Source organism: Antennarius striatus, chromosome 13 (genome assembly GCF_040054535.1).
Source record: "Antennarius striatus isolate MH-2024 chromosome 13, ASM4005453v1, whole genome shotgun sequence".
Lineage (NCBI taxonomy): Eukaryota > Metazoa > Chordata > Actinopteri > Lophiiformes > Antennariidae > Antennarius > Antennarius striatus.
Genome location: NC_090788.1, coordinates 4,929,674 through 4,956,531, shown reverse-complemented (window position 1 = coordinate 4,956,531; position 26,858 = coordinate 4,929,674). Strand labels below are relative to the sequence as shown.

General features: G+C 43.4%; 1 protein-coding gene across 2 annotated transcripts; it reads right to left on the bottom strand.

Annotated features, from left to right (window-relative positions):
* Positions 1 to 10,695: 10,695 nt before the first annotated feature.
* wscd1b (WSC domain containing 1b) lies at positions 10,696 to 26,119 on the bottom strand. Of its 2 annotated transcripts, XM_068331962.1 has the most exons (10): positions 26,014 to 26,119; positions 24,957 to 25,141; positions 23,376 to 23,988; positions 17,596 to 17,710; positions 16,487 to 16,671; positions 14,688 to 14,809; positions 14,214 to 14,391; positions 13,229 to 13,393; positions 12,942 to 13,142; positions 10,696 to 11,660 (listed from the first exon to the last, which is right to left on the bottom strand). In XM_068331962.1, exons 3-10 carry the CDS (start codon positions 23,749 to 23,751, stop codon positions 11,308 to 11,310), a joined length of 1,695 nt encoding a protein of 564 aa, XP_068188063.1. In that variant the 5' UTR covers positions 23,752 to 23,988; positions 24,957 to 25,141; positions 26,014 to 26,119; the 3' UTR covers positions 10,696 to 11,307. The 2 variants fall into 2 exon arrangements, with proteins under 2 accessions (XP_068188063.1, XP_068188062.1); XM_068331961.1 differs by lacking the exon at positions 24,957 to 25,141.
* Between the last annotated feature and the right edge of the window lie 739 nt (positions 26,120 to 26,858).

Below are 26,858 nucleotides of genomic sequence, written 5' to 3'. Positions count from 1 at the left end.
TGTGTGTGTGTGTGTGTAGTGTGTGTGTGTGTGTGTGTGTGTGTGTATGTGTGTGTGTTTGTTTTTACAACATTATGGGGATCAGAAAAAGTTTTTAACCATCAGAGTGAGGACATTTCTGGAAAGCGGGGACAGTTTAGCCTAAACTTGCTTTTAAGTATCAGGTTCCAACAAGGTTGCCAATTGGTGGACCCCCCGGGTCAGATCCAGACCACAAGAGGGTTCCATAAGGACAGGAAAGTTTTTGACGTGATGGAGAAAACAAAACTGGTATTTTTAATTTTTGTCATCTGACATTCTAGTCACATTGAACAGCATGTTGTATTTACCATCAAATTAGCAGTTGGACCGAACAGCCAATTATTTTTCTGACCTGATGTTTGAAGCAGATATTTGGACTTTCTTTATGAATTACGTCCCGTTTTGATTACTAATCCAGTTTTGATAGATTTTAAGATATCTTCCATATTTGGCTTCCATTTGGAGCCAATTTTCAGGATGAACAGACTGCAGCCGCACACTTTATTTCGAAACTACGGTGCAGCATAGTGGACCGGTACGCTCTCTTCTGCCCCCTTTGGTGAGGTAGAGTACTGCCTCAACTCACACCTTTTATCTGTGGTTTTATGTGAACAGCAAAACTAAATATGTGTGTACATGCAAACACTGTAGACTGCTATAATAGACTGCTAACTTTTGCTGTTGGGTACTTTGTTTGCTACAAGTACCAGAACAAGGGATAGAAGTCGCAATGTGCAAGAAAGATGATTAGAAAAAAATAACAAATATGAAAATCAAGCTTCAGAGAAGTTCTCTGTGGAGATCCTCAGTTATCTGGAATGAGAGAAGAAATTTCTTCAAGCTTTTCTTTTACTCAACACAGCGACAGAGAAGCTAATTTCTTGCTTCCTGTTCTTCTCCTTCTTTGTTGTCATAATCAAAAGTAGAAATATTCAGTTATAATGAATTAAAATTAGTTTTTCCCCCTACAGAAGATTTTTTTTATGGTCTGAAAAGAAAAACAAGAAATTAAAAAAAGTCTTGGTAATTTTTCCTTGCTTTTTAATTGCAAATACAGTGCACCCTCGTGCATTCGCGCATCAACGCTCGTGGCTTCACCTCATTGCGGATTTTTGGTAAGCAGTCACGTGATATCGCATGTACATTCTATTGGATGATGGCATCCGGAAGTACTCTCAGTTCCGTGAGTCTCGGACTTACGTGAGACACAAAAGTGCTTTAAACAGTCGATAAGAGTTTAGGAAAAGGTTATACAGATATAAGGTGGTTTAATTTTAGTATGGGGAGGGTTCATAAACGTTTAAATCACAGTAAATTATAAGATAAATAGTTTGTTCCTGGAATGCATTAACAGCGAGGAACGAGGGCGCACTGAAATCTTTACTGAATATACTCATTCAATTATCATTATTGAAATTACAATAAAAGTTGTTTTAAATTGTTTTTAAAAAATAATTCCCATTCATTTCAGTGAGAAATATTTTTATTTAGCGTATTTTCAGTTTTGCCCCAAAAAATAAATCCCAAATCTGATAATCATTTATCGTTAATGATAAATCAATCAATGAATGGATGAAAGGATGGATGGATAGATAGATAGATAGATAGATAGACAGACAGACAGACAGACAGACAGACAGACAGACAGACAGACAGACAGACAGACAGATAGATAGCTCACAGCACAGTGAGCACACAAAAGCACACAGAAAAAGTACCGACACCTAAAAAGAATAAAAATAACACACCATAAAATATACAAATAAAAAGGGCATAAATAGGCATAAGAGTTGAAGTGTTTATAGTGTTGTACTTTTAAGTTTGATAGATTTTTTAATAGATAATTTCCATTTTAAGCTTTTTATCAGTATTTCTTTTAATTAAACATTTGTTAATTAACCAAATTGACAAATATATTTTTATATATAGCTCCACTTTGGGTTTCATGTGTCATATTTATTTATATTTACACAGAAACATGTATGATCCATTCACTCCAACACAACAATACTGACTCTGATCTATCCTCGGACGCAGTAAACCAGTCTACGGGCTTTGACACCGGACACGCACGTTGCATACCGCATATCTCAGTTTGATGCATCTTTATTTCACAGTCTGGTCCAACAATCATGGCGGCCACGGCTCACCACGCAGCCAGGCGTGCGTAAACCTCCCCGTGTCCTCCGGCGCGCACCGAGTAGCGACTTACGGGAGGGGTAACACTCAGATGTACAGATGTCTCCGTCCTTCACAGGCTCACTGGTGCCTACACACACACACACACACACACACACACACACACACACATGCACACACACACACACACACACACACACACACACACACACACGCATACACATATACACAACGCTGCTGCTGTTGTTCAGACAACAGGCTGTCACGCAGACGCGTGTCGCCGCGGACACGGAGGACTCCGCCGCGGCTCCTCCTCAGTGATGGAGCTGCTGGAGACGATGGAACCGCGTCAGAATGTGCAGCTCGAACACACAAGAGAGAGTTGCTGGGTTTAAAAAGACAATATGCCATTTGTAAAAAATAAATTTAAACTTTAAACACGGGGAGAGAAAACGTTTCAGCGACTGACTCATCCTAGAGGATAAACCCATAAATTCTCACTTTCAAACAATAGGAGGTGTGACACAAGCAGCGAGTCAGAGCTACGATTTCACTCCTCAGGTATCACTCACGCATTGGCTTCCTTCTCACACCTGTGGAGGTGCCTCGACAGAGAGAGCTCTGGCGCCATCTTGTGGCAGCTGCAATTAAATACCACCTTTAACCCAAATAAAACCATCCATGTCTATTTAACTATATTTTCACTGTTTTTCCTGCACGTGGGTTGAAGCAAAATTATTCATTTTGAATAATGCAATATATATTATTTATCATTTGTTTATATAAAAAAAATAAAAGTGAAAGGTTGAAAATCAAACAGATGTATGTACTTTTTTTCTTTGTAAATTGTGATGCGTGTTTGCAGTGGGTGTATTACCTGTTCTGTCCATTTCTTTGGTTTTCTAAAGCTGTAGAGTCTTGAACCCTCCAGGCCACCGTACGTCAGGCTGCATTGTCGCCAGTATGAACTCACCTCGCTCTTTCCCACAAATCTCTACCAGCAGGTGACGGTAATACACACCTCTGAATCTGGACACGACTGCAGCTGTGTATTACAAGTTGATTTATGCAAATGCATTTGTGAAGACCCAGTCTTGCTCTCAGATGGAGAGTGTTTGCTTAGGAAGTTGTGTCCATTATCTTAATGGTTCATCGCTGATTTATTTCCAGGCGCCAGCCTGTGTCGAAGGCATCAGCATACAATCAACACAGCTTTGTTGTACAAAGAAAAAGCACTAAAACAAGCACGGTGGTTATAGCTGCTTCCCTGCAACTCTGTGATGGAGTGAATGTCTCAATGAGGGTGACAGCATTGAATGAAATCTCAGACTGTTGGGCTGATGACGAGAACGAATCTCCTATGAATGCTGATGACTTCAGCGGTTGCTCAGCATTCCCTCTAGTTCCACCACGGCCTTTTATACAGAAAGTCATGGTCCCAGAAGGTAAACCACTTTGGTGATCCCGTGTTCTGTCATCTTGCACCAACAAGGCTGATTGTGAAGGCTGCGCTCAGACTGCAGGGAAATCGGATTCCAATCAGATTCCCTTTCATATCCGATTTTTAGGGCTGACTGTTCGCACTGTTTTTAGCGAGTGTCCAAATGGGATCTAACTCTGTTCAGACTGGGCCACATTTTTTGGCCGAGCCGACAGGTTGCCATAACAACGACATTGGGGCAGAGGCATCGTCCACCCCTCTGTCAAAACTGATTGGTGTGTTTGGAGCCGTTCACACTGAGACACATCTGTCCAAATGCGATTTGAAACTACCTCCCAAAAGTGGTTTCAACCCGTCTTGCAAATAATCGGATTTAACGTGGTATGCGACTGTTCAGACTATAAAAGAGACATCTGATTTAAATCCAGATGGGGTAAAAATCCGATTTTGGTTGCCAATCTGAATGCAACCTCATTGCTTTTGGTGACATGTCTTTGCTTTTGTTTGGAATCCCAGGATACTTGGGACAGGGATTGTGGCCATTTCGCTACAGCTGCAGGACTCATGCATGTTTTTCCAGGTTTGTGTTCCTTTTGGGTTCTATGGCTTCCTTCCACAGTCCAAAAACATGAAATGCAATAATAACAACCACCTCCCCCCCCTCAGTCGTATGTTTTCCTGCTGCTGCAGTCAAAACATAAAAGGATTAAATTTCGTGCATCAATATGGAAGCAAAGAACGGCTGAGGATGCAATTTTTAAAAAATGTAATCTTGAGATTACAAATCAATTACTACGCTCTGAAGATAACAAACCTGCCTTTCTCAAAATTGTTCATTTATTTTGATTTCCTGTTTTTACGGAAATATTTCTCAGACCCCATCAGCTCTTTGCACTGAAATGAAAAGATCGTGTCTTAGCGACAAAAGAGAATAAAATCTGTTCCACCAAGAAGTAACTGTTCTTCACACCTAAAGAATTGGTACATGATCTTTAATTTAGAATTAAATTCTCCCACCAGATTTCTTCCCTTTTAGGCCTGTAGCCTACTGGTTTTGTCTGACCTTTGGTTTAATGGCATCTTTTTATTCACTAATAAAACGCAAGAAAGCTTTTTCAGCCATTGATGTTGTTTATTAGATGTGTCACAGCTGTTTACGTGTCTCTCAAAAGTCGATTGATAGTTTTGCAGTCATTAGCCGTAATGTAATCACTAGAGTCATATAATCCCAATCTATTTATTGATTATGGCAGTAGCTTTTTATAGATAGTTTATTTCTTTGGGAAAACAGTTACGTCTGGTGAAAATGTCACGCCAAAAATATATCTTCTTATTTAGAGAAAAAGAAAAAGACTTCTTAGAGGAAACAAACATGCATGTATTCTAGAGTTTCATTTCAAAGTGTGACCTTTTTAAATTGAGTGAACAATAGCAAACATAATTAGCATCATGCCATTGACCCATTGGCATGACTGGTGTCCCTGTTTACCTTGTCCGCTCTTTGTGTTGGGTTATTAAGGAAATGCTAAGTTGCGATACGAGCAAATGTTATTGGCCCAGTTGCTTAATAGCAACCTGCTAACACTGTAGCCACAATAGCATTCTGACATAATCTGCTAAATCAAACTGGTGCTGCTGCTTCTTGCAGCTGCTAACATTGCAGTGATCTCTTTGACCTAAAATGCGTTCATAGGTAGAGACAGAAAAATCATTTAGAAAAATCAAAAATTAATTAGAGAAATCATGCAAAATAATGTCAGTTTATGACTTTAAAATGAAACCAAACACAGATAAAAAGTAACAGAGGAACTGGAGGATGTGCCAGGTTCGATGGTCTCCATGCAATACATCACTGCCATCATTATTAAAATGAATAATTATTCCTAATTTCTTGGGTAACGAGCCAAATGCTGCTAACGTGGAGTCAATTTGTAATGTTTTTCGGGAAGAGTCCTCTTAAAACAACCTTTAAAAGTTGGACCGGGTCACTGTAGGCCTGTGACGGTGGATGACGCTACGAGTTAATGATAAATAATGTCTGCAAGTCAGAATATTGTACATCTGGTAACCTGCCAAACCTCTTTGATTGTTGAAGTGAGTAAAAAAAACAGATGACTGTGAGGGACATGTGAAAAATGAACCCACAGCTCTGGTATCCAGCAAACAGGAGATGTCCTAAATCTCAGCACCCATTCAGATACGTTATCATCAAGAATTATGTCACCAGTACGACTGTGATGAGACGCTCTGAGCTACAACACCCAGGAACTCGTCAACATCCGAAAGCTTTACGGTCTGGTTTCTTTTTTGTGGCTTATCTTTCCTGTGACTCCTTCTGATTTATCTTCTCGGCATAAAGGAGACCATAAAAAGAAAGGTCAGCTAGCTGGGGAATGGTGGTGACAAATAACACATTATGGCCTTTCAACAACCTCTGTCTGTGTTTGTCCTCAAATCTGACAGACAATGTAGCGCAGCCACCTCCTTTTATGTATGTCAGCAAAGGCTTCTTTTTTTTAAATTTTCATCATGATAGCTGTGAAACTCAAATATCCACTTAACTTCTGCAGGTGGAAAATAATGAACCTCTTCCAAACATCAAAACATCAGATACCCCAATATTCATGACTCTTATTATGATGTGGATTTATGGCTACTGGTGCACATAATGGGTTCACCTTCTGACCTTCATCAGGATTACTCCTATCTACTCCATCCGACGCACACAATAAAGCGGAGCTGAAACTCAATACTGAGAAGGTTTCTCCTCTTTTAGCAGGTTTATCTCCAGCTCTGTCCCTGTGACAGCAGCTTGTTCTGATTAATTTTGTTATCAGGTAATCTAGTCACAGGTCCACCAAGAGACACGTCTATTGTCTCTAATTCATTGTGATGAAAAGGAGTCGACTTGTAAATCCATGTTTACTCTTTCTATTTGTATAAATTTGAAGATACCATCATTACAAACAGTGTGATGTTGTCCGTAGTGTAATTAAAACGCTGACGGCGGAGTTATCAACCTGTTCTTATCTGATTAAAGGCCCACGATGAAAAGAGGTGCGATACTTTCTGAGACAGACTCATTTGAGCCTGCAGCCATCATGATGGAGGAATGTCACCTTCACCCCTGAGGTAACCAATACTCTGACGTCCGTCTGTAAGGCGACGATCAACTACTAACGGTGTAAAACATTTAGTGAAGACATGAGTTGTGTTCCGGTTCTTGTTCTGGTTCTGGTTAGGTACTGGTACTGGTACTGGTTATGATACTGGTACTGGCTCTGGTACTGGTATTGGTACTGGTTCTCATATTGGTACTGGTACTGGTTATGATACTGGTACTGGTACTGGCTCTGGTACTGGTATTGATACTGGTTCCTCTACTGGTTCTCGTATTGGTACTGGAACTGGCACGTGTTCTTGTTCTGGTATTGGTATAAGTATTGGTATTGGTACTGCTACAGGCTGGGACTACTGCACTGACATTCAGCTCTGTTGCTGGCACTGGGATCAGGTCTGGCACAGACTCCGGCTCTGATGGGCACTAATTCTGACACTGGTTTGGACACTATCTGGCACCATCATTAGTCTTAACACTGGTACCACCACTGGTACTAACGCTGGTACCAGCACTGGCACCATCACGGATACTAATACTGGTACCAGCACTAGCATCATCACTGGTACTAACACTGGTACCATCACTGGCACCATCACTGATGCCAACACTGGCACCAGCACTGGCACCATCACTGGCACCATCACTTGCACCATCACTGGTAATAACACTGGCACCATCACTGGCACCATCACTGGCACCATCACTGGTAGTAACACTGGTACCATCACTGGTGCCATCACTGGTACTTACACTGGCACCATCACTGATGCCAACACTGGCACCATCACTGGCACCATCACTGGCACCATCACTGGTACTAACACTGGTACAAACACTGTCACCATCACTGGTACAAACACTGGCACCATTACTGGCACCATTACTGGCACTAACACTGGTGCAATCACTGGTGTCATCACTTGTACTAACACTTGTACCACTCTGGCACCGACTCAGACACAAAAGGAAGTGAAACATGGTAGTGTATTATAACAGCTATTGTCAAAACATCTGAGGTGGGTAACAGCGGGTTGACCATTTGTTCAGTGTGAGGGAGTGATTCCAGATATATCTACTTCTCATTAGAAGCATCTACAGCTGTTATCTGTTTAATCCCAGCCTGGAGCGTTTTATTTCCTGACAGCAGAAAACTCTCATCTCACTGAGGACACCGTAAACTCTACCAGTCACTCGTTTTCAAATGATTTAGTCTGTACATCAAGTAATATTTAAAATACAATCAGCGGGACAGGATATCTCTCAAGTGTTCAATAACAACTGTTTATGCAAAATGCATGTAAATTCAGTTTGAGCTGGGCTCTAGAATTAGATTATTGGAAACCCTTCAGGAATAGCTATCATTTCCTGCTGGTCCCCATGTTGATGGACAGTGAGGTGACATTTCTTATTCCACAAGAACACTTCAGGAGCTTTACAGCAAGAAGCCTCTTAATAATCTCCTAAATCAGTGATCTCCAACCTCAGGGCCGTGGACCGGTACCGATCCGTGGGTCAATTGGTATCGTTCCGCACAAAAAGAATACAGATCTTACATTATTCCAGTTTCATTTATCTGACTCTGAACATTGTTTTGTTCTATTAAATGACCGGATTCTCTCCGACTCGCTGACTCATTCTCTCTGCCTGTTAAGATGCTTGCCTCGGTCACATGACTACTGTCTTAAAGGGGCCACTTAAACAGGTTACCGCCAAATTGGAACTCCTAAGCTGACAAAACAATCAAATAACAAACATTGGCCCAATGTTACGAGGACACTGCTAATAAAGTTGCATACACACTGGATTCTAAAATGATCCCAAACCGATTCTAGAATGATTCCAAACCAATCAAAAAAAAAAAGAAAACAAATGGAGTCGGATATTATTGTTTTGTTGTGGAATTTCCATGGGTTCCCGCTAATATACAGTATACATTTCTTACCTTGGTGCATGCTAATGGTTTTAAGACTGAAGATTCTTTCTCTGGATGTTGTTCATACCACTTTGTTGCCTGGGTTTGTTACATGTTTGGGTTGTTGGGTTAAAAGCTGCGGCACTGATTTTCTCTCCGGAGTCTCATTTCGCTGTCTGTGCTTCTCAACCAACAGAACAGACTCCCAAAAAAGAGAAACTATCCATCTAGTAAAACACTTGTTCTCTTTTTTTTGTGTGCATATTTTATCGCGCCATGTTTGAAAATCAACAGTTTTTGCCAGACCATATTTTGGAAGCAGATGGTGTTTGGCGTATTAATTTAATCCAGACTAGCTGTCAGTCCTTTCAGGGTTTATGATGGACAACTGATTGTGAGGCTTTTCGTCACTGTTTTTTGCTAATTAGTTTTGGTCTCATTCAACCCTGTGGGAATAAAAAGACTGTTGAAGACAGTTACATTCATCATTCTTTGGAGCTTGTCAACCAGCCTTCAGTGAAATATCACTAGCTGTACTAACCGATTGCGACTATTGGATGGATGTCCATGAAGCCTGGTGGAAGGATGGGGTCGTTTGGATTGTTTTTGTATTTTTATTTTTTTTAACTTTGCAAGATTTAATTGCATACAATCATAAGAACCAGTTTCTAAGAAGCGGCGTGGGCGAGACAAATGAGACAGAAATGTGTAGGTTTGTTCAGCCGTGGTGGAGGTTTGTGTGCCGACTGTCACTCAAGATTGTTTATTTACTTGTGCGGCCAGTTATGACTTTATTTTGATGATAAGGAAAATGTGTTGCCTTCTACTCAGGATATACTGAATATTTATTCTCACCTTAGGATTGAAGTCCAGTCCATCTCATTTTGTGATTCATTCTCCACCAGTTCTTGAGAGATAACCCTGTTCCTGACCTGCTAGGCTGGATGGACAGCTGCTTGTTGGGTTTGAAAATTGACTTCAAGTATTTCAATGACTTCATTTAGACCGTATAGGAATACATTAATGAGTCTATTTATGTTGTGTTCTGTAGGGTCAATGATTTATCAGGTAAACAATATTATGAATGCACATCATGACGTCATAAAACAAGAACTACAATCCATCCTCATGTCCATTAAAAGACTACAAAGCCAATGTTATCAGGCTCTGGCTGACGGCTCAGGAACTGAGGAGTTGAACCTACTTCCGTTTGGCTGGATTTTGGGGCCATGTTCAGTTTTTGTGCTTGTATCCCAGGAAGGATTCCAGCCATGTGGTTTGCTGGACACAGGAAGTCCGTCTTTAGGGAATCTTTAGCGTTTTTGACACTGTTAGAGACGTGTTACATGGACAAATGAAACCAGAGTTTCTAATGTCTCTATTATTTCCCAGGTTTGTTTTATAATCTCACATTATAAATCTAAGCTTGAAGAGGGAAACGTTTGTTGCACTCAACCTCATGCAATTAGTATGTAGGAGTGTTGTTGACACTGGGCTTCTCCTCATAATAACACACATTTCTCTGTTCCCATGAATACGATGTTCTTTTGATGCTACATGACACATTCATAAGGTTCTGAATTTCAATTGACTGGTAGGGCATTAGATAGGGTGCATACTCGTACCAGGGCTTTTAATTGAATTAAACCCTAATCCAGATTCCAGTGGAATGTCTGCCATCTGATTGGCTGTCGTTGAGGTTTTTAAGTACCAAAAAAATTAAAAATCCTTTAATCCGCACCTCGCACCTGGATCCACTCCAGCATTTCATGTCTTCTTTGCTGTCATGTGTCCAAAATTCTCAAGTCTCAAGAAATTCTAGCACGCAGTTGCTTTTTTCTAATCCTGCCAACAGAGACATGAAGGGAAATATTACCTTCCAAGTGGAGGGAAGGAAAGAAGATCAAGGTGTTCACACTGTCGTATGAAATCTATTTAAGTGTTGGCAGTTTATCCGCCAGGGGGCGCTGGTGGAGCTAATCACAATGGAAGACCAGCATACGTGAAAGATCTTGAGATAGTTGTGTCAGAATTTGAAAAATGTTTCAAGTAATGCAGAAGTAATGAACAACTGAAAACGTTTAATGAAATAAAACACTCGTAGAAATGTCACATTAAACATAAGCACAAAATGAATTTCCCAGTTTTCTGTGCAGACAAATTATTTGCGGTAAAGCGAAACAGCTTATAGTTTGTTTTTTTTACTCAGATAGCAAATGTGTGGCAAACACAGATATTCCTGTAGTTCTTGTGTGTGTGTGTTAGCATGACATCTGTATTATAATGGGTTTAGCTAGATAAAAACAAACAAACAAAAAAAACATATGCACTAAAAGGAAATTATAAATCCACAGAAAACCTCTCCAACCCAAAAGTTCATCTTGGATTTACACACTCATGTTTGTGCACTTGGCTGGATAATCCCATCTCTGCAGGCGCACAAATCATGTCAAATCCTCTCTGAGTATTTGTCATTTCTCTCAGAGAGGCAGATCCTGCCTGAGGCTTTCATCGCTGTTCACCAGTGGATTTCACAATTGTCATGTTTTCTCCAGTGACCTCCAGAGTGGAACCGTGACTCCCTTCAAAGCGTGTCTGGATTATCACGCCGAGGAACTTCCTGCCGGACCAGTCGTTTAAAAGACTACTTGTGTGACCTTTTCAGATCGGTATTCATCTGGGAAGGTACTCCTGTGGAATTCTGCTGAAGTTCCTGCTCTGCAGTGCCTGGTCAACAGTATGAATGAAGGAGTCGATCGTCTGTTTCATGTCAGGGGTGAAAGGGTCAAAGGAAGGTCGCTGGGCCCCCGAGCGTTTGAAATGGCCGTCCTGGTTGCTCTGGGCGCAGAGGAGCCTCTCCTCCGTCATGGTGACATTAAGGAAGGCCGTGATGAGGCGGAGCTGTGGGAGAAGAGCTCTCTGCAGCTCCTCGTAATGCACCACCAGTAAGCGACGGCCAAACTTCAACCAGCTCAGTGCGTGGGATGCCCACCAGGGGGCGTAGCTGGAAACAAACTCTGGCCATTCTGCAAGAGAGTGAGAGTTCAGTTCATATCCCTCGATTAATTTAGATTTAATTTTAGTTTCCTGAATCCTGCTCATATTCGGAACTATATTTTAATAAATATCTAACATCTACTGGATCCAATTAATTTGTCTTCGCTCATCTCGTTTTGCCAACAAAGAAATTCCAGCAGGAAAGGGAAGACTTGTCCTCTCTCGAGGAACTTCTTTGTTTCAGTCTTTATACCTGGCAGTGAGATAAGTCACAAAGATGTTGTAGTGAATCATTAACTTCCTATGAGCTGCATTTGCAAACCGACTCATATAAATACAAATTTATTCCAGCGTTTGTCCTCGAGGGAGGATTTGAGGTCTTATTTTCTATTTGTTTCAGTCTAACGTTTTCCTTTGTCTCCCATATTTAAATATTTCTTCAAAGTCCCTCCCCTGGTGCCTCTGTATTTGGGGGGAAAAAATGCCACTAAAGTGCCCTTTTGGTTTCCTCTGTGGTGGATAAATCCTAATAAACTGCCATCTAACAGGCAACTCCAGCGGGTGAAATGTGATGCAAAGCCACACACGCTACCCGCAATGCTGGAAAATAAGCATTTTTGTGATTTTAAATTGTTTCAGTGAAGGAGTGAATGAACCACTCAACACACAAGAGCCATTCAGACAATAACCGAGTGTGTTTGTACAGATCCAAGGTCTTTCAGATTAACCTTTAAGTCAGACAAAAGATAAAGACTGTTCTAATGAAGAGCTTGATTGTCTCATTCTTTGTCGAGTCTCCTGATTGCACTGTAAGATTTGTCAAAGCTCAGTTTACATGCTTCAAAAATGAATACATGTAATTTGTTTTAAATAGTGAAAGTTAAAAGGTAAAAAAAAAAAAAAAAATTAAAGTGGCATCACTGAGATATTTAAGTTAGTCATCTCCATTCTCTCAAAATGAAGAGAAATAGAAACATTTAAAAAATGCCAAAAGGTACCAGTCCAGTATTTTTCAGTGAAAAATCATTTTTGGAGTTGTGTTTCCAGACAGATGGATGGGGCGATGCTTGGTGTATATCTGCCGTGGGGGGAAAATAAGCTTTGAGAGAGCGTATACAGTAAAAAGCAGTAAAAGTTTAAATGTGGGGAATGAACTGCTTCATGATGCACTCAGAGCCACTGAATGCCCTGGGGGTCTTCTGGCGCTCCAGCACCAACAGCAGGACATTATGCAGCAGTAACTACAGCACCCTTCAGCAGAGCCGTAAATTACCCCCACCGTTATGTCTTTAACAAGCCGACTGTATTACCTTTGCTCTTCCACTGGGCCGCCGTGGCGTGTCCTAAATGCCCGGCGCACTTGCGGTTGAATTCGGCCACCAGGGAGCGGTAAGGATTCCGAATGAGCAGGATGGCCGAATCGAACATCTCAATCTCTTTCTGACCGCTCTCGTGGGTCTTCACGCAGATGCTTCGCCCGCTCTTCCAATAGTCCTTCTCCCCTTTGAAACCTGTTACCGGTGAATAAATGAATTAATAACAGAGAGCTGGAAGAGAATAGCTCTTTTTAAAGAGCCACACACACACACACACACACCTCTGTTGTACAGCGTGCCGTCGAAGTAGAAGCTGCCGGTGTAGTAGCCGGTCACCAGCTCGATCAGGTGCCGGACCCAGGTGTTTCCTGCCCCAGGAAAACTAGAAAGAGCCACCAGGGAGTTGGATCTTTGAGGCAGAAACATCCTCTCCTTGCACCTGGAGTCTAGGAAGGACAGAATTCTCATTGCCGGTTTTTTAAAAAATGAGGGAGGAAAAGCACCTGATCAGAATATCAGAACGTCTACACCATAATTGCAGGAGAAGCTGCAGAGATTCTTAAATGAATTGGCTTCCACGGGCACAGAACAAAATCGTATGTGAAATAAATTGCAGCACGGTTGCAAGAGCGGGTCTGATCTAAATTTGGGATGAATACTGCTTTCAAGAGCAATTTCTTCCTTAATCATGCACTAAGTGTTCTTTCCCCAAGGACACGGTGTTCATGGACAGTGTCGGTGAATAGACTGCTTTTATCCAGGGTTATTTATACAGGTTGTTTCGCAGGAGGAAAGAGATGCTGTGTGATCTGTGAAAAACTGATGACAAAGCAGGATGAAAATACAGACATGGTCCAGTAATTACCTTATTGTGTTCATGCGTTTTGCGGGACTGAACAACCCCCAACGACTCATTAAAGTGTGGTGGGTTTGGAGCCGGAGGCAGATCCAAGAGATATTGGGAGTATTTCATCATTTTCTTCGACTTGTCTGGGATTAATGCATCATCTTAATGACGAAATCAGACACATCCAGAGGTTTGGTGTCGAGGAATGTGTGCGGTGTGGTGTGGATCCTTTGAAAAAGTCTGCGTGCAACAGATTTTAAGGCTTGTTTTTTTTGGTTTTTGCTTCTTTTTACAAAAAAAAACCCCTTATATAATAAATTATTTTTGGATAAGGACCAGGTGGAGTGTCATTACAGTTCCCTCTGTCCAACCAATCAGACTTACAGCACAAGACTGTATCTGCACCATAAATATCTCACCAAGCACAGGCGTGTGATACACCTGGAAGTGATCGCTCCCGGTGGACTTTACGGACGTGGCGGCGCCGGTACGATTCCCAGCACACCACTGGTTGTCAGACTGTCGGTTGAGGCTGAAAAGAGAAGAGATCCAGGTGCAAAAGCAGCGCGGCTCCTTGAACACAGCCAGGGGGAGCTCCTGCAAAACCAAAAAGAACCAGAAATGTCTTCCCTGAGCGACACGCTAGCCGTGCTAATGCGAAGAAAAAAAGTCGTGATTTTTAAAAAAAACATTTTTTTCCCCACAAAAAGGTCTGAATGACTTCAAAACATGAGGAATTAATGCAAAAAAAAATAAAGCTGCATCCACATCCACCCTCGACGATTGGTGATACGTGACGAGCTCCAGCATCCGATCTCCAGTGAGAGGAGAACCGGTGGTACACACACGACAAATTGATGGTCAGGTCTGCAATTTTTCCACCTAATTCAAACCTTATCTGTGCAGGTCTCCACGCAGGCCTGGGCGGTGAGGTTGGACTGGAGGGAGTGGATGGGGAAGGTGCTGATGGTGCTCCTCGGCAGCTCGAAGCATCCGCGGCGATGAACGTTTCTGACTGCAGAATTTAAAAAAAAAAAATACACACAAGGAAAATTGGCAGGAGGAATGGATCCGATGCGCCGGCAGTCGCCAGCAGTAGAGCATTTTTCATTTATTCACAGACAAGAGCAAAGAAAGGCTTTACTGAGGAATAGATTTACAGATTTTTAAGTTATTCTGCTTGCGCTTTAATTTTAATCACATACAGTATCTGTTTGTCTGCCCTAATTACAGGCATAAAATTCCCTCTGATATTAATATATTCACAATGCAGCTTCAGATCTCCAGAGAACCTTCTGATCAGCTATAATATCCCTATAGCAACAGAAAATCTTTTGTAATAGAAGAATTTTCTCCAGTTGGATCACTGGCATCGATTTAAAATAAGATAAAAATGTTAAATCTTAAAAAAAAAAAAAACAAGTCTTTTTTTTAATTGGGGACTATTTTCATTCGTGGATGAATACACGTCTTGTGTTTGAGGTGATGCGGCGCCTTTAAGGTCTTAGGGTTGTCAGTTTTGACATTTTTAAAGTACCTTGAAACACACGGTAGAAACATCAAATCAGAAGGAGCTCCATCTGTTAAATCTGCTGTCACCCACCGGTGACGGCGGCCCCCAGCTGCCGGTTGTCACACCGATCTGTGCGTCCCGATATCTCCAGTTCACCGTTTCTATCATTGTTGAAAATGACTATTGGTTGTGAAGGATATGCCGTTTTAAAAGATCAAAATGTCCCATCCCTCCCCGGTTCACTCCTTTCACACAGACATGGATTCGGTGCCGTCTCTCCCGATGAGGCAGAACAGGAACGACACCCTCCATTACGCCTTTATAGCGTTTACACAGAGCGGTGAGGGGCAATAAAGGTGCAGAAGTGCTGCTTTTAACAGACCGCGTAAAAGAGGTTTAAGCATCACATGGCGTGATAAGAGAGGGGGGGGGGGGGTCATTTGTTTTTCTGCTTTTGAGCTGGCAGTGGAGGCAGCGACAGCACCGAACCCACCGAACCCACCCACATGTGTCAAACTTAAGGCTCGGGGGGGGGGGGGCAAATACGGCCCTCCACATCATTTCATGTGGCCCACAAGAGCATAAAAGGTCAGTGTCAAAAAATAAATAGGTCAAAAGTGTGCTGTTGACAAAAACTACATTTCCCACAATGCAGTATTTCAGCCTAGTTGAACTTTGACAAAACTTCTTTTGCGCAAAGTTAATGTCCAAACGTGTGTTTGATGTTATTTTTCTTTATTCACTTTGATCGTTCGATCTTTGATTGTGGGTTTAATAACCCGACAAATTAAAAGGATTTATATTATAACAGCGAAACAAATAAAAATTTCTAAAAAATTCTGTTCAACTGTAATGTTTTCAACTTGAATAAGTAATAAATTCAGAGTTATTTAGCAGTTGTTTTACATTATATTGGAGTTACATTGATTGACATTTATAAGTTACATCTGGCACTTTCAGGACAGCCATTATGCTGTCGGTGAAAATGAGTGACACCTCTGGTTGAGATAATCTGAGACATAATGCGAGTGAAGACGGGTAAAAAGAAGCTTTTATACGCGATCCTGTCTGGCTGTGACGGCGTTCATCCTTTCTGTGTGTTCTGTTCCAGACGGCTTCAGATTAAAAGTCATCTCCTCTCCTTTTTCTAACCGTTACCGACTGGCGGTGGTGACTCACGTCTGCGGTGACCCGGCAGCTGCTCCTCCACCTTATAAATGGACAGTCGGCCCACGCCGCCGCAGGGCGACCCCCTCTCGCTCCGACACACCAGGCTGCAATCCTCCTCCGGAGCACGGGGGCTGCAGATCCGGTTCCCGCAGTGGCATTCAGCTCCATACTCTAGTCCTGCAAACTGGTACCCACTACACACACACACACACACACACACACACACACACATATATATAAATATTGCCCTCGCCAAAGGCAATCCATAACCTAAAACTGTTGCCCTGGAGCAAAGCGATCCCACTGGACGTGAGCGAACGTTTCAAACCTATCATTTAACGTCCCATCATTAAACGGACTGTACGGGGCCGTCCCCTGTGATATCTGTCAGTCCTCCTCCTCCCCCCCCGCCGCCGCGCTCATCTGACTGCGTAATGCCTCTTTCCAGCTGAACTGCAGTCACCTCTGATCTGTACTTTACATATCAAGGTAACTGTGACTCATCCTCTCTCTTTATCCTCCCTCTTTGGGACAGAACACCCATCAAAACTGACCTTTTCATACGTGTCCTTTGAAGGTTCCTCATAAATTACCTTGACTTTTTGCTTTAACTCATTGGGGTAATCATCTCAGCTCAGGTAAAGTCTGCTACGGCCGTATATCTAAATCGTGATGGACTGACGACACCCACACTCGGGATACCGCAAGGAATAATTTAAGACTTCTTGAGTTTGCTTTGAAGCATCCTTCCTCTCCACTTTGTCTCCTAGCTTACAGATATGTTCAACGCTGCAAAGCAGTCAGGAATATTCCCCCTCCGACTACAAGTAGGCAGATATCGCCCCTCTGACTCAGGCAGCTCATTAGGCTTTCTAACACACACACCCCCACACATCTCCCTCCCTCCTTCCTCCTCCTGCAACACATGAAGCCTTCTGTCCTGGCCCATCCACTCCCACACACCCCTCATCTCTCACTGTCATCCAGCCACCTGGCTCTCCGCTGACTCCCCAACACAGGAGGCATTCACGGAGGAGCTGGAGATATCGACGGCTTTTACCCCCAAACAGCAGACCCTTTGTGCCCCCCCACTCCCCCTTTTGCAGGATCCCCATTACCTTTCCGAGCAGGTGTCCTGACACAGAGAGCTGGTCATTTTTCGCAGGTCGTAAAGCATGGTTCCTCCCAGGGCTCGCTCGCTGGCGTTGTGCAGAAAGCATCCCATGTAGGTTCCTGCACGTCCACAGAAGAAAAGTTAAGACTGGAAAATTCAGCCGGAGTCAGCTACTGCCTTCAGAATGCTGAATCAACTCATTGATTAGCTTAAAAGATGAAATTGTTGCCCATGTAATCAGCCGATCGTTTATTTCTAGGGTTTTGTTTATTCCCCCCTTATCCCGAGGATGAAATCACTTTTGCAGAAAGCTCTTAAATAAAGTGTTTTAATTCCACTTTAATTCCACTTTCATGCAAAATAAATTTGTTTTGCATGAAAAGAAAATTCATCATTAATCAAAAAACAATGTGTTTATTTCCCCCTTTTTTTTTTTGGGTGCAGACAGGTTCACCTGCAGGTGAAGTTTCATACAGATCCAAATAAAACAGCTCAATCAGGATATTTGTTTCACTTTATTTGATATTTTTCTATATTTTCTTTCATTTTAATGGTACTATTTCATGGAAACACTTTGTAATCATCACTAAATTAAGTTATTACATCTCTTATTGTTTGGGTTCTTTTCATTTCACCTGCTTGAAGTGTTGCAGGATGGATATTTGTGCTTGTGGGTGTCGGCGAAAAAAAACGAAACTGATTCGGGTCAAATGTCTCCGCGGCGTTTCGGATCATTAATTTGGCCAAAATAAAGCAAAAAAAAAAGAAAAAGAAAAGCGTCACCTTGAGCTCTGTAAAAATAATAATGGAGCACTTTATTGACCAAATGATTCATCGATCAAACTAACTGACGGATTGACTGTAAAAGCAGTCATTAGACGCAGCCTTGGTAACGTTAATTGCACCACATTGTCAGGTCTGACGCTGTTCTTTGACACTGATTCAGAGCATATTTCCACCAAAGACAGGAGAAAAAAGAAGAAAAAAAAACCCAGTGAGCTCCTACAATAACCACAATCACCCTGAATGTACTCTGTCCCATGTTATCACACACTCACAGTTAAATGGATATTGACATTCTGGACAAAACCCAGGCCTCTCTCTGCTTAAAGTCTGGCACTTCGAGCGTCCTCTAACTGTGCCAAGGCTGCCTTTGTGTCATCACTTCACTCACACTGATTATACACACTAGCATGCATTGTGACACGTAATTTCTGACTAATTTAAAACATGACAAGGTGAAATTTATCATCCAATGTGGACAATTATTTCTACATAACAGCGAGCTGTATTTACCTACACTAGAATTTAAAAAAAATTTAAAAATCGGCCCAGTAGGAGGAAAGGATGTAAAACGGATCTAATCAGTACGTTATCGTAAAAAAAAAAAAAAAAAAATCCCGTCTTTGGGTTTTTATCCTCGTCTTTGTCACGCTATTAAATCAAAATCTGCTCCACCGGAGACATAAACGATCGTATCTTTAGCTTAAACGCTCGCCGTGTTATCCAGCCAGGTTTGAAGGTTTTTATGGGATCTTTTTTAAAGCGACTGGTCAAACAGAATTTAATCGTCGCCGTCAGGACGACGCCACCAGGATGGAGGGGATGGCAGGGAGAGTGTCAAGATAGAAGCCAACAATGAACCACCAAATCTCCTGGCAGGGCCGAGAGTCGTCATATCGAATTTGTGATTCAATCAGTCTGCGGTGTCCTCTGAAGACCGTCCAGCTCGCTGTTTTTGTTTTTTTTTTTTGGGGGGGGGGTGAGGCTGAGTCATGGCTGCCTCCGCCTCAGGAGACCAGCGCTGGAGCTCAGCCGCCACTTTAGAGCGCCGAGGCCGGGCCGCCACAGACTGTTGGGAAGCATCTCAAGTGGTATCACCCAAGGTGAGCGTCCCCCCCCCTTTCTAGCGGGACGGGTCATTGCTTTAATCAAAGCAAAGGAGGAGCCCCAGCTTGAGGGTTAATGGAGGGAAGCAGCCTGGATTCCCAGACATGATGGACGCCGCGTCACTTTCTTTACACCATGACAGATGGAGCCGGTTCCTCCCCCTACCCGGACAGGATGGGGTGGGAGTTGGGGAGGGGGGGGGGGGTGACGACATAATGACCAAGGAGGACATGAGCTTCCGCCAGCGGTAGCGTGAGCACAGCGTGTGTCTGTTTAAGTGGCCTGTGGAGGCTCGACGCTGCATAATGCCTCCACAGATGTGAGCAGAGACACCGAAGCCCCAGCAGAGAGCCTCTAAGGCAGGCTGGCATTTCACTTTCTGATACGGAATAATCCCACATCTATTAGAGGTTGTCTATAAAATCAGGAGCTTGGCTCAGTTTCAGAAGGAGACAATAAACCTTTAACATACAGTCTATATATACAGATATTCAGAGCGGAAAGGGTAATGGTGTTGTGTGACCATTAGGACGCAAGCGGAACGAGAAGGTTGGGAGGGAAACAGGAAAATGATGGAGAACATTTCAAAGGCAGGACGCCACGACCGGGACTGGAAAAAAAAACCCCCAAAAAAAACGTGTCCCGGATTCATCAGTGACCTCATCACCCTGTTCAAGAAACACAGCAAGAAAAAAACAATAATGCTTCCAGAGCAAACGGCAAGAATAAAGTCATAATATTCAAAATAGGAAGAAAATAGTGATGTGTTTAAAATTTTGATTGAATAAAGACAATGATGAATATTTACAGTAATCTGAATGAAATTGAGTTTAAAAAGTAGAAGAAATTAAGTTAGTGACATAATGGGAAAAAAATATTAATATATTTGATAATATTCTATTAAATATTTTTTTTAAAAATTAATAAAATAATAACAAATGTTAACAAATTTCATACTTATTATAATAGCAACCATTAAAACATATATAAAATTTAATATTTTAGTTTAAATAACTGATCTTTCTTGCCATATTTCTTGGAGCGTGTGAAGAATATATGAGAGAAATGAGGAACTTTATTTCATCCAATGGTCAGATATTTGTGAAGCTGTGGTCTCTGTTTTGCCATCTTTAATCAGGCAGGGCGGTGCTGACGCAGCCTGGGAGGATTAACTCAGGTAGGGGAAGCAGCCTGACAAGCAGCCATCAAATGGCTGCCTGTTGTTTGTTGAGGTCATCGCCGGCGACCGGACGCTAATGAGTGGAGGCAACTGAGACGAGAGCATCGGCGCTGTTATCAATAAAGATCTCGTCATGCGGACGGCAGAGGACAGGAAGTGACGTGTGACTCAAACCCCTCCTCCATGAAGCACAAACCGTTTCCCTCGGAGCGGAAACCTCTCTTAAATCCCACATTTCCGTGCAATTTGTGCTTCGCATATCAAATTCGGAAACTCATCCCTACAAGCTGCATCTTCCAGCAGCAGAAGCAACAATTTCCTTTTATTATAAAACCTCTGAACAGGTGGGACTCCTGCATAAATGAACACCTGAAGCTGTGCAGCCATTCTCACCACTTGATATCAGCGCATTTTTGGGACCAAAATAACTAAGAAATAAACTTCAGATTTTCAAATATTACACCGCTCAGGCAAATGTGCCGGCTTGTGATTGGAGCTGCAGACCTTTATTTGATTTTTATTTTTTTGCATATTGTTTGATCTTATTATTTCTCATCATTTTTCAGTCCCCGGGCAGATAAATCTGCTTATCGCAGACATATACAGGAATATAGGGTTCAAATACGCACCATGTACTCCCAGTAATTTCAGGGAGGACAGACCAGACTGCTACAGTGCATATCTAACTCCTACATCCTTCAATTCAACGTGACAACATAAGAACTAGCAGGAAGTGGTCGTCATGGTTAAAAAAAAAAAAAAAAAACTCAGCCACGCTCCGGCTGCTATCTTTGGATACGAGCTGAACGCCTCATGATTGTCCCCACCGAGAGCGTTTAGAGGACAATTACTGGTGAAACGTCGAAGAGGTTCTTTTAAAAAAGACGTGCCGGGAACGATACGTGATGTACTTTACAAGACTGAAACTCCCTCTGCAGAGAGGAGTTTTTTTACTCTTTATTGCTTCATCTGCGGACAGACTGACGTGTTTAACGTCAGAAAACAGTGGAAATGAAATGAACAAGCAAATCCTGGAAGTTGGATTCACGCTCAGCGACGGTTGAACGTTGTGTAAATACGATTATGTCTCGCTGGGAGTTCGGCGAAAAGGTTGAGAGAGTACCTCTCACGTCTGCACTCGTGCATCCGGTTTTAGTTTAGCATAAACACCGGGGAACCAGCGCGGTTATGCACTGGACTACATTTCGGCTGGGCTCAGGCAGGTACCTGCTGGGTTGCCTGGCAACCTGGCAACCACGACAAGCCTCCAAAGCGTACAACAAACAAGATATAATAGGATAATTGGTGGAATACTGGCAGATGGATTTCCAAGCTTTTAAGTCAAATGATCTTAAATTGTGGATTTGAAAAAAACAAAACAAAAACAAAGAACGATCAAAGAATTATTATGAGATGATTGGATTGAATGGATTTAATCAACCAATCAGATGATTCTTTCCCCAAACGCACAAACAAACACACCTTCTACAGGTGTGATGAGGATTCCTTCACAGATGAAATAACAGATATCTTCTTTTTTTTTCCCCCCACGACGGATCTTTTCCAGGTGAATTTCTCTAGAACCGATGCGTGTTATACGTGGAGTTTTTAAACAAAGGCGGATCACGTAGCTCTTGCAGGATGCTTTTCAAGAATGCCGGAGGACTAAATGTTTCACTGGAGGTATTTATCCTTTCAGGAAAATGGCAAAGGCACCAACAGTCCTGTCCAAGAACGTAGTGGCTCTCATGGGATCGCTAAAGGTAATGGTGGAGGCTCCTTAACGGAGAGCACGGCCCAGGAATTATATCATTTCTATCTTCCTGATTACTAATTTATTTTCTAGAGAGCACTTTGGTGTCATTTCCTTCTCTGTTTTTTTTATTTTTTTTATTTCCAGGGGAGATCTCAGAGCTTCCAGCCCTTATCCACCGGATCCAAAAGCACCCGCATGTAAAATGTCACATAAATGTATAATGAAGCTCCTCTAAATGTTCTGAGGTCACGATTTATCTCTTCTTGAATGTAGACTGAAGCCCTCCGTGAGAGGAAGCAGGATGTTTTACCTCGGCCTCCGGGCCGTCTGAGCTAAAAAGAAAGAAAAAAAAAAAAAAACTAAACCAAAGAGAAAATAAACATGTGTGTTTACACGTTCATTTATTATTAACCAGGAAAAAAAAACCAGCGGCTCGGTCGACGTATGGCCACCGAGACTCTCACATCTCTCCTGTGATATCATGATGGAGCCAATATAAGCTCAGCCTTGGCTACAGATACACTTTGCTGCACAAGGACAGGTGATGATTGGCGGAACCTCCATCGCAATTTGCAATAAGGCGTGGCGTTGGAGGCCTGAGCGACGAATGAACTTTTTTTCAGCCATTCGTCGGGTCTGATTCGTTTCTGGTCCTCGTACGGTTTTGTGGTGAGGAGCTGAATTAATGCCGGTCAGCTAGTTAGGAGCGTTCAGCCTGACTTTCATGTCATTAACGCCTCGCTGGCGCACTAATTAATGTAAATAGGGCAAATGGTGGCCAGTGGACTCGTGTTAACATCACCACTGGTCGCTCTGCTCCTGCCTGCTGGCGCTTGAGCTGAAAGAGAAGCTGATGTTAATGAAGTTACAGCGACAGACTGGAGTCGGTGTCACGCCGCTGTGGAGGGATCTAACTCCTCAGGCGGAGTGAGATCCGGAGGTGTGAGGCGGTTTTTACCTTTCTGTCTGCCGCTCCTGCCGCGGACCGTCGCCCTCTGCTCCGGACTCTCCGGCAGCAGGTTGTGGAACCATCGCCGGTGAAGACGGTGGACGCCCAAGTTTTGGGACGCAGGCCAGTGTCGCCCGGATTTGGATTCCGCAGGCTGGACGGCGGCCCACCTCGACCGCGCCCTCACACCTAGCCCCGCCATCCTGAGGGTGGTGGGAGGAGCCACGAGGGAGAGCGAGGGCGGCAGGTTGGGTTGGGCGATCCTGACAGCGGAACGCTGGAGGAGGAGGACGCTGCCCGCCATCAGGTAGGCGATGCCCAGGCAGAGCAGCAGCTTCTGGGCTCGCTTCAGGAGGCAGTGCAGTCTGCAGACGGGCGACGCCATCCTGGGTCCGGTCTCACCTTAGCTGAGGATCATCTCGCGAATTAGCAGCCAGATCTCTAAACCACTTAGGACGACTCAAGCTCGGGAAAAGCCGGCGGCGTCCGTCGGAGACATCGTGTCTCGGTTCTTCCTGGAGTCCAGCGGCAACAGTTGAGTCAGAACAGAAGGATTTAATATCCAAAGCGGTGGCCGCTGCCTTCAGGATGATCCTTTTGGGTTTTGGGGGGGGGGGGGGAGCTGAAGAAGAAGGAGAAAAAAAACAAACAGCAAACACAAGCTGCTGGATTTAAAGCAGAAGTGTGTTTTTTCTAGCATGTGAGTGCAATCAAAGGGAAGGGAAGTAGGCTATATGCCTGGCCGATTAGATGCACGGCCCTAGGTTGACATATGGGCCTCTGCTGCTGTCTTGCAGCATCTTGCAGCACATCCCCTTCGCTGCTTCCATCGCTTTCATTCCCACCATTTGTTCCTCATTCACAACCCCGCCTGAAGGTGCGATCTGCAATTCATGTAATTCCTGCGTTTGTGCGCTCCTATATCGCAATAATCTGTTGGGTTTGTTTTTTTTTCTATTTACAACAACGCCAGGAAAGGGTGCAACAACCGCCAGCCTTGAACTCTCGGTTTGTGTGTGTTTTTTTTTCGGTGAAATGGCGTCACGTGGTTGAAGCGTAACTGTCTGGAGAGCGCATTACGGGTGCTTATGAAATGAGGATTATCACATCTGCATGCCGACCATCGCTCTCATCTGTGGAGAGATAGACGAGCGATGAATAAGAAGAAGAAGAAGAAGAAAAACACAACGTGCAAAGAGCAGCGACTGTCTTCTCTGATGGTTCCGCTGGAGTCTGTGGAGACTCCAGGAGACAAAAAAACAACCCCAGCTACACCAGGAGGAGGAATGTTTCAACTCCAATTAGCAAGAACCTCCGTAAGCGACAAGCAGATAAAAACAACAGCTGAAACAGCTCAATTGGAAAGACTTGAAGTTTCATTTCACATTCAATATTAATCAACACCTTCAGCATCCCTCATTAGAGATGCATTAGGAACCAGATGGTCCCACAACACTGTGAAGCTTCATAGTCTTGGTTTAGCAAGAGAGTTATGGTTTAAATATTTCATCGGGGTTGAGTTTTCTGAAGTCCAACAATCTGACCGCTGCTGACCCAAACACACACACACACACACACACACACACACACCTACAATGAGGTATGGCCAAAGGGAATAGTCTCGGTGATGATGTTGCTTCCTGGTCCGTTGGGAACCTGCAGAAGATAAAAGTCCTCCATCTGTGAGGAGGAGGCCTCGTTCACAGGAAGATCTCAAAGTCCACCAAGGCTTGGTTCCATCCTGGAGTTACCAGATGGAGTCCCACAGAGGTTCTCTGCTGGGAGCTGAAGGTTAAATAAGGAAATAAAACCAGGACTTGGAGGAACGGGCTAAGGTTCCTCGGGATCGCTGCCGGAAGCTGAAGGCTCTCCGTGAAGCACAGGAGACATTTGTGACTTAAGGACTGAATCATTCAGAGACTGCAGCGGTCGGTAGGATTTAATGTTATATTCTTGCAGGGGGGGGGTGGGGGTTGGAATATCTGCTGCATTGATCCAGTTAAAGTATTGATTTTGTTGAAAACAGCTGATCATTGTAATATTTTACCAATAATCCTGATCTAGTGGGGGGTGAGGGGTGGGGGGTGAATCACGTTGCCTCCGACTGTGTCGGTGGCCGGTCACACACCGTCTATGCCCTTCAGTTCAGCTCTACTTGTCATCGTGGGGGGGGGGGGGGCGCCTGACGTTCGCGTCTCACCACAGGATGTGTCACCCTCGTATCCCCCCCCCAAAATAAATAAATAAATAAATAAATAAATACAGACAAGGGGTGCGGTGGTGCTGCTAGGATGGAAGCAACAGTTTGCACCATAAAGTCCAAGTTTATGCTGAACTCCACGTTTTGCTCGCTTGTTTTATTTTATTTATTTATTTATTTTTGATCCGGATCAGATCCGCGTCGCTTCTTAAAAAAGATTTTTTTTTTAAAATAAAAAAAAAATAAAAAAATAAATTAAATAAATTAAAAAAAAAAATAGAACAACCATCCGAAGTACACACCGATCACCTATTTAAGAATTCGAGGTCTTCCATCTTATAACGCTTCACTCCGTTGCTTCCACCATTTACAGTATTGTGTATGGGATGGGGGGAGGGGGTTACGGTGGTGGGTGTGGGGGGGGGGGGAGCGGGACGTGCGTCTTACCTTCAGCGGCGCAGCGGCGTTGACGCGCGGCGCTATTGTGCGATCGGCCGTCAGTTTGTGGATGTTGTGACCGCTGTCTCCTCCGCTCGCTGTCCACTGAAGGTCTCCTCGGCTCTCCAGCGTTTCCCAGAGCTGCTGTTATATAAGCCCTCCCTCTCTCATCCATTCTCTCTCTCCCCCCCCCCCCCCCGTTCTTGCTTTTTTTTCTTTCTCTCTGTCTCTCTGGCACGGCGATAAAACGGCACAGACAGTTATGTGTGAGTGCGCGATGGGGAGAGAGAGAGAGAGAGAGAGAGGGAGGGGGGGGTGGAGAGGAGGTGATGGAGAGGAGGAGGAGGAGGATGAGGAGGAGGAGGAGGGGAGTCCGTCTCATTTGCATTGGTGATCTGAACGCGTCACAGCCCCATCCACGGTGAAAGAATCGCGCCCAGCAGTCAACAACTTGCAGCGCAGCTATAGGAGGAAGAGGAGGAAGAGAGGAGGGTGTGTGTGTGTGTGTGTGTGTGTGTATGGGGGGGGGGGTGCTCCAAAAAAAGGTATGCACTATTATTCTGACATATATGCATACACTCCTGCTATTGTGGATGTGAAGGTCGTTTGGCTCTTGTGCGCATTCAACAAAAAAATAAATAAAAAAAATTTTTTTAAAACCCTGCGAGGGTGAAAAATGCGGACAAACCTTTAACGACAGATTCTAGGAGCTTGGAGAGTTTGGAGATCCAGGAATTAAATGATTTCTCTCCGCAGCTTAAAGTCGAGGCTTCGGTTCAGCTGATCTGTGATGGATGGATGGATGGATGGATGGATGGATGGATGGATGGATGGATGGACTGGGAGTCATAGAT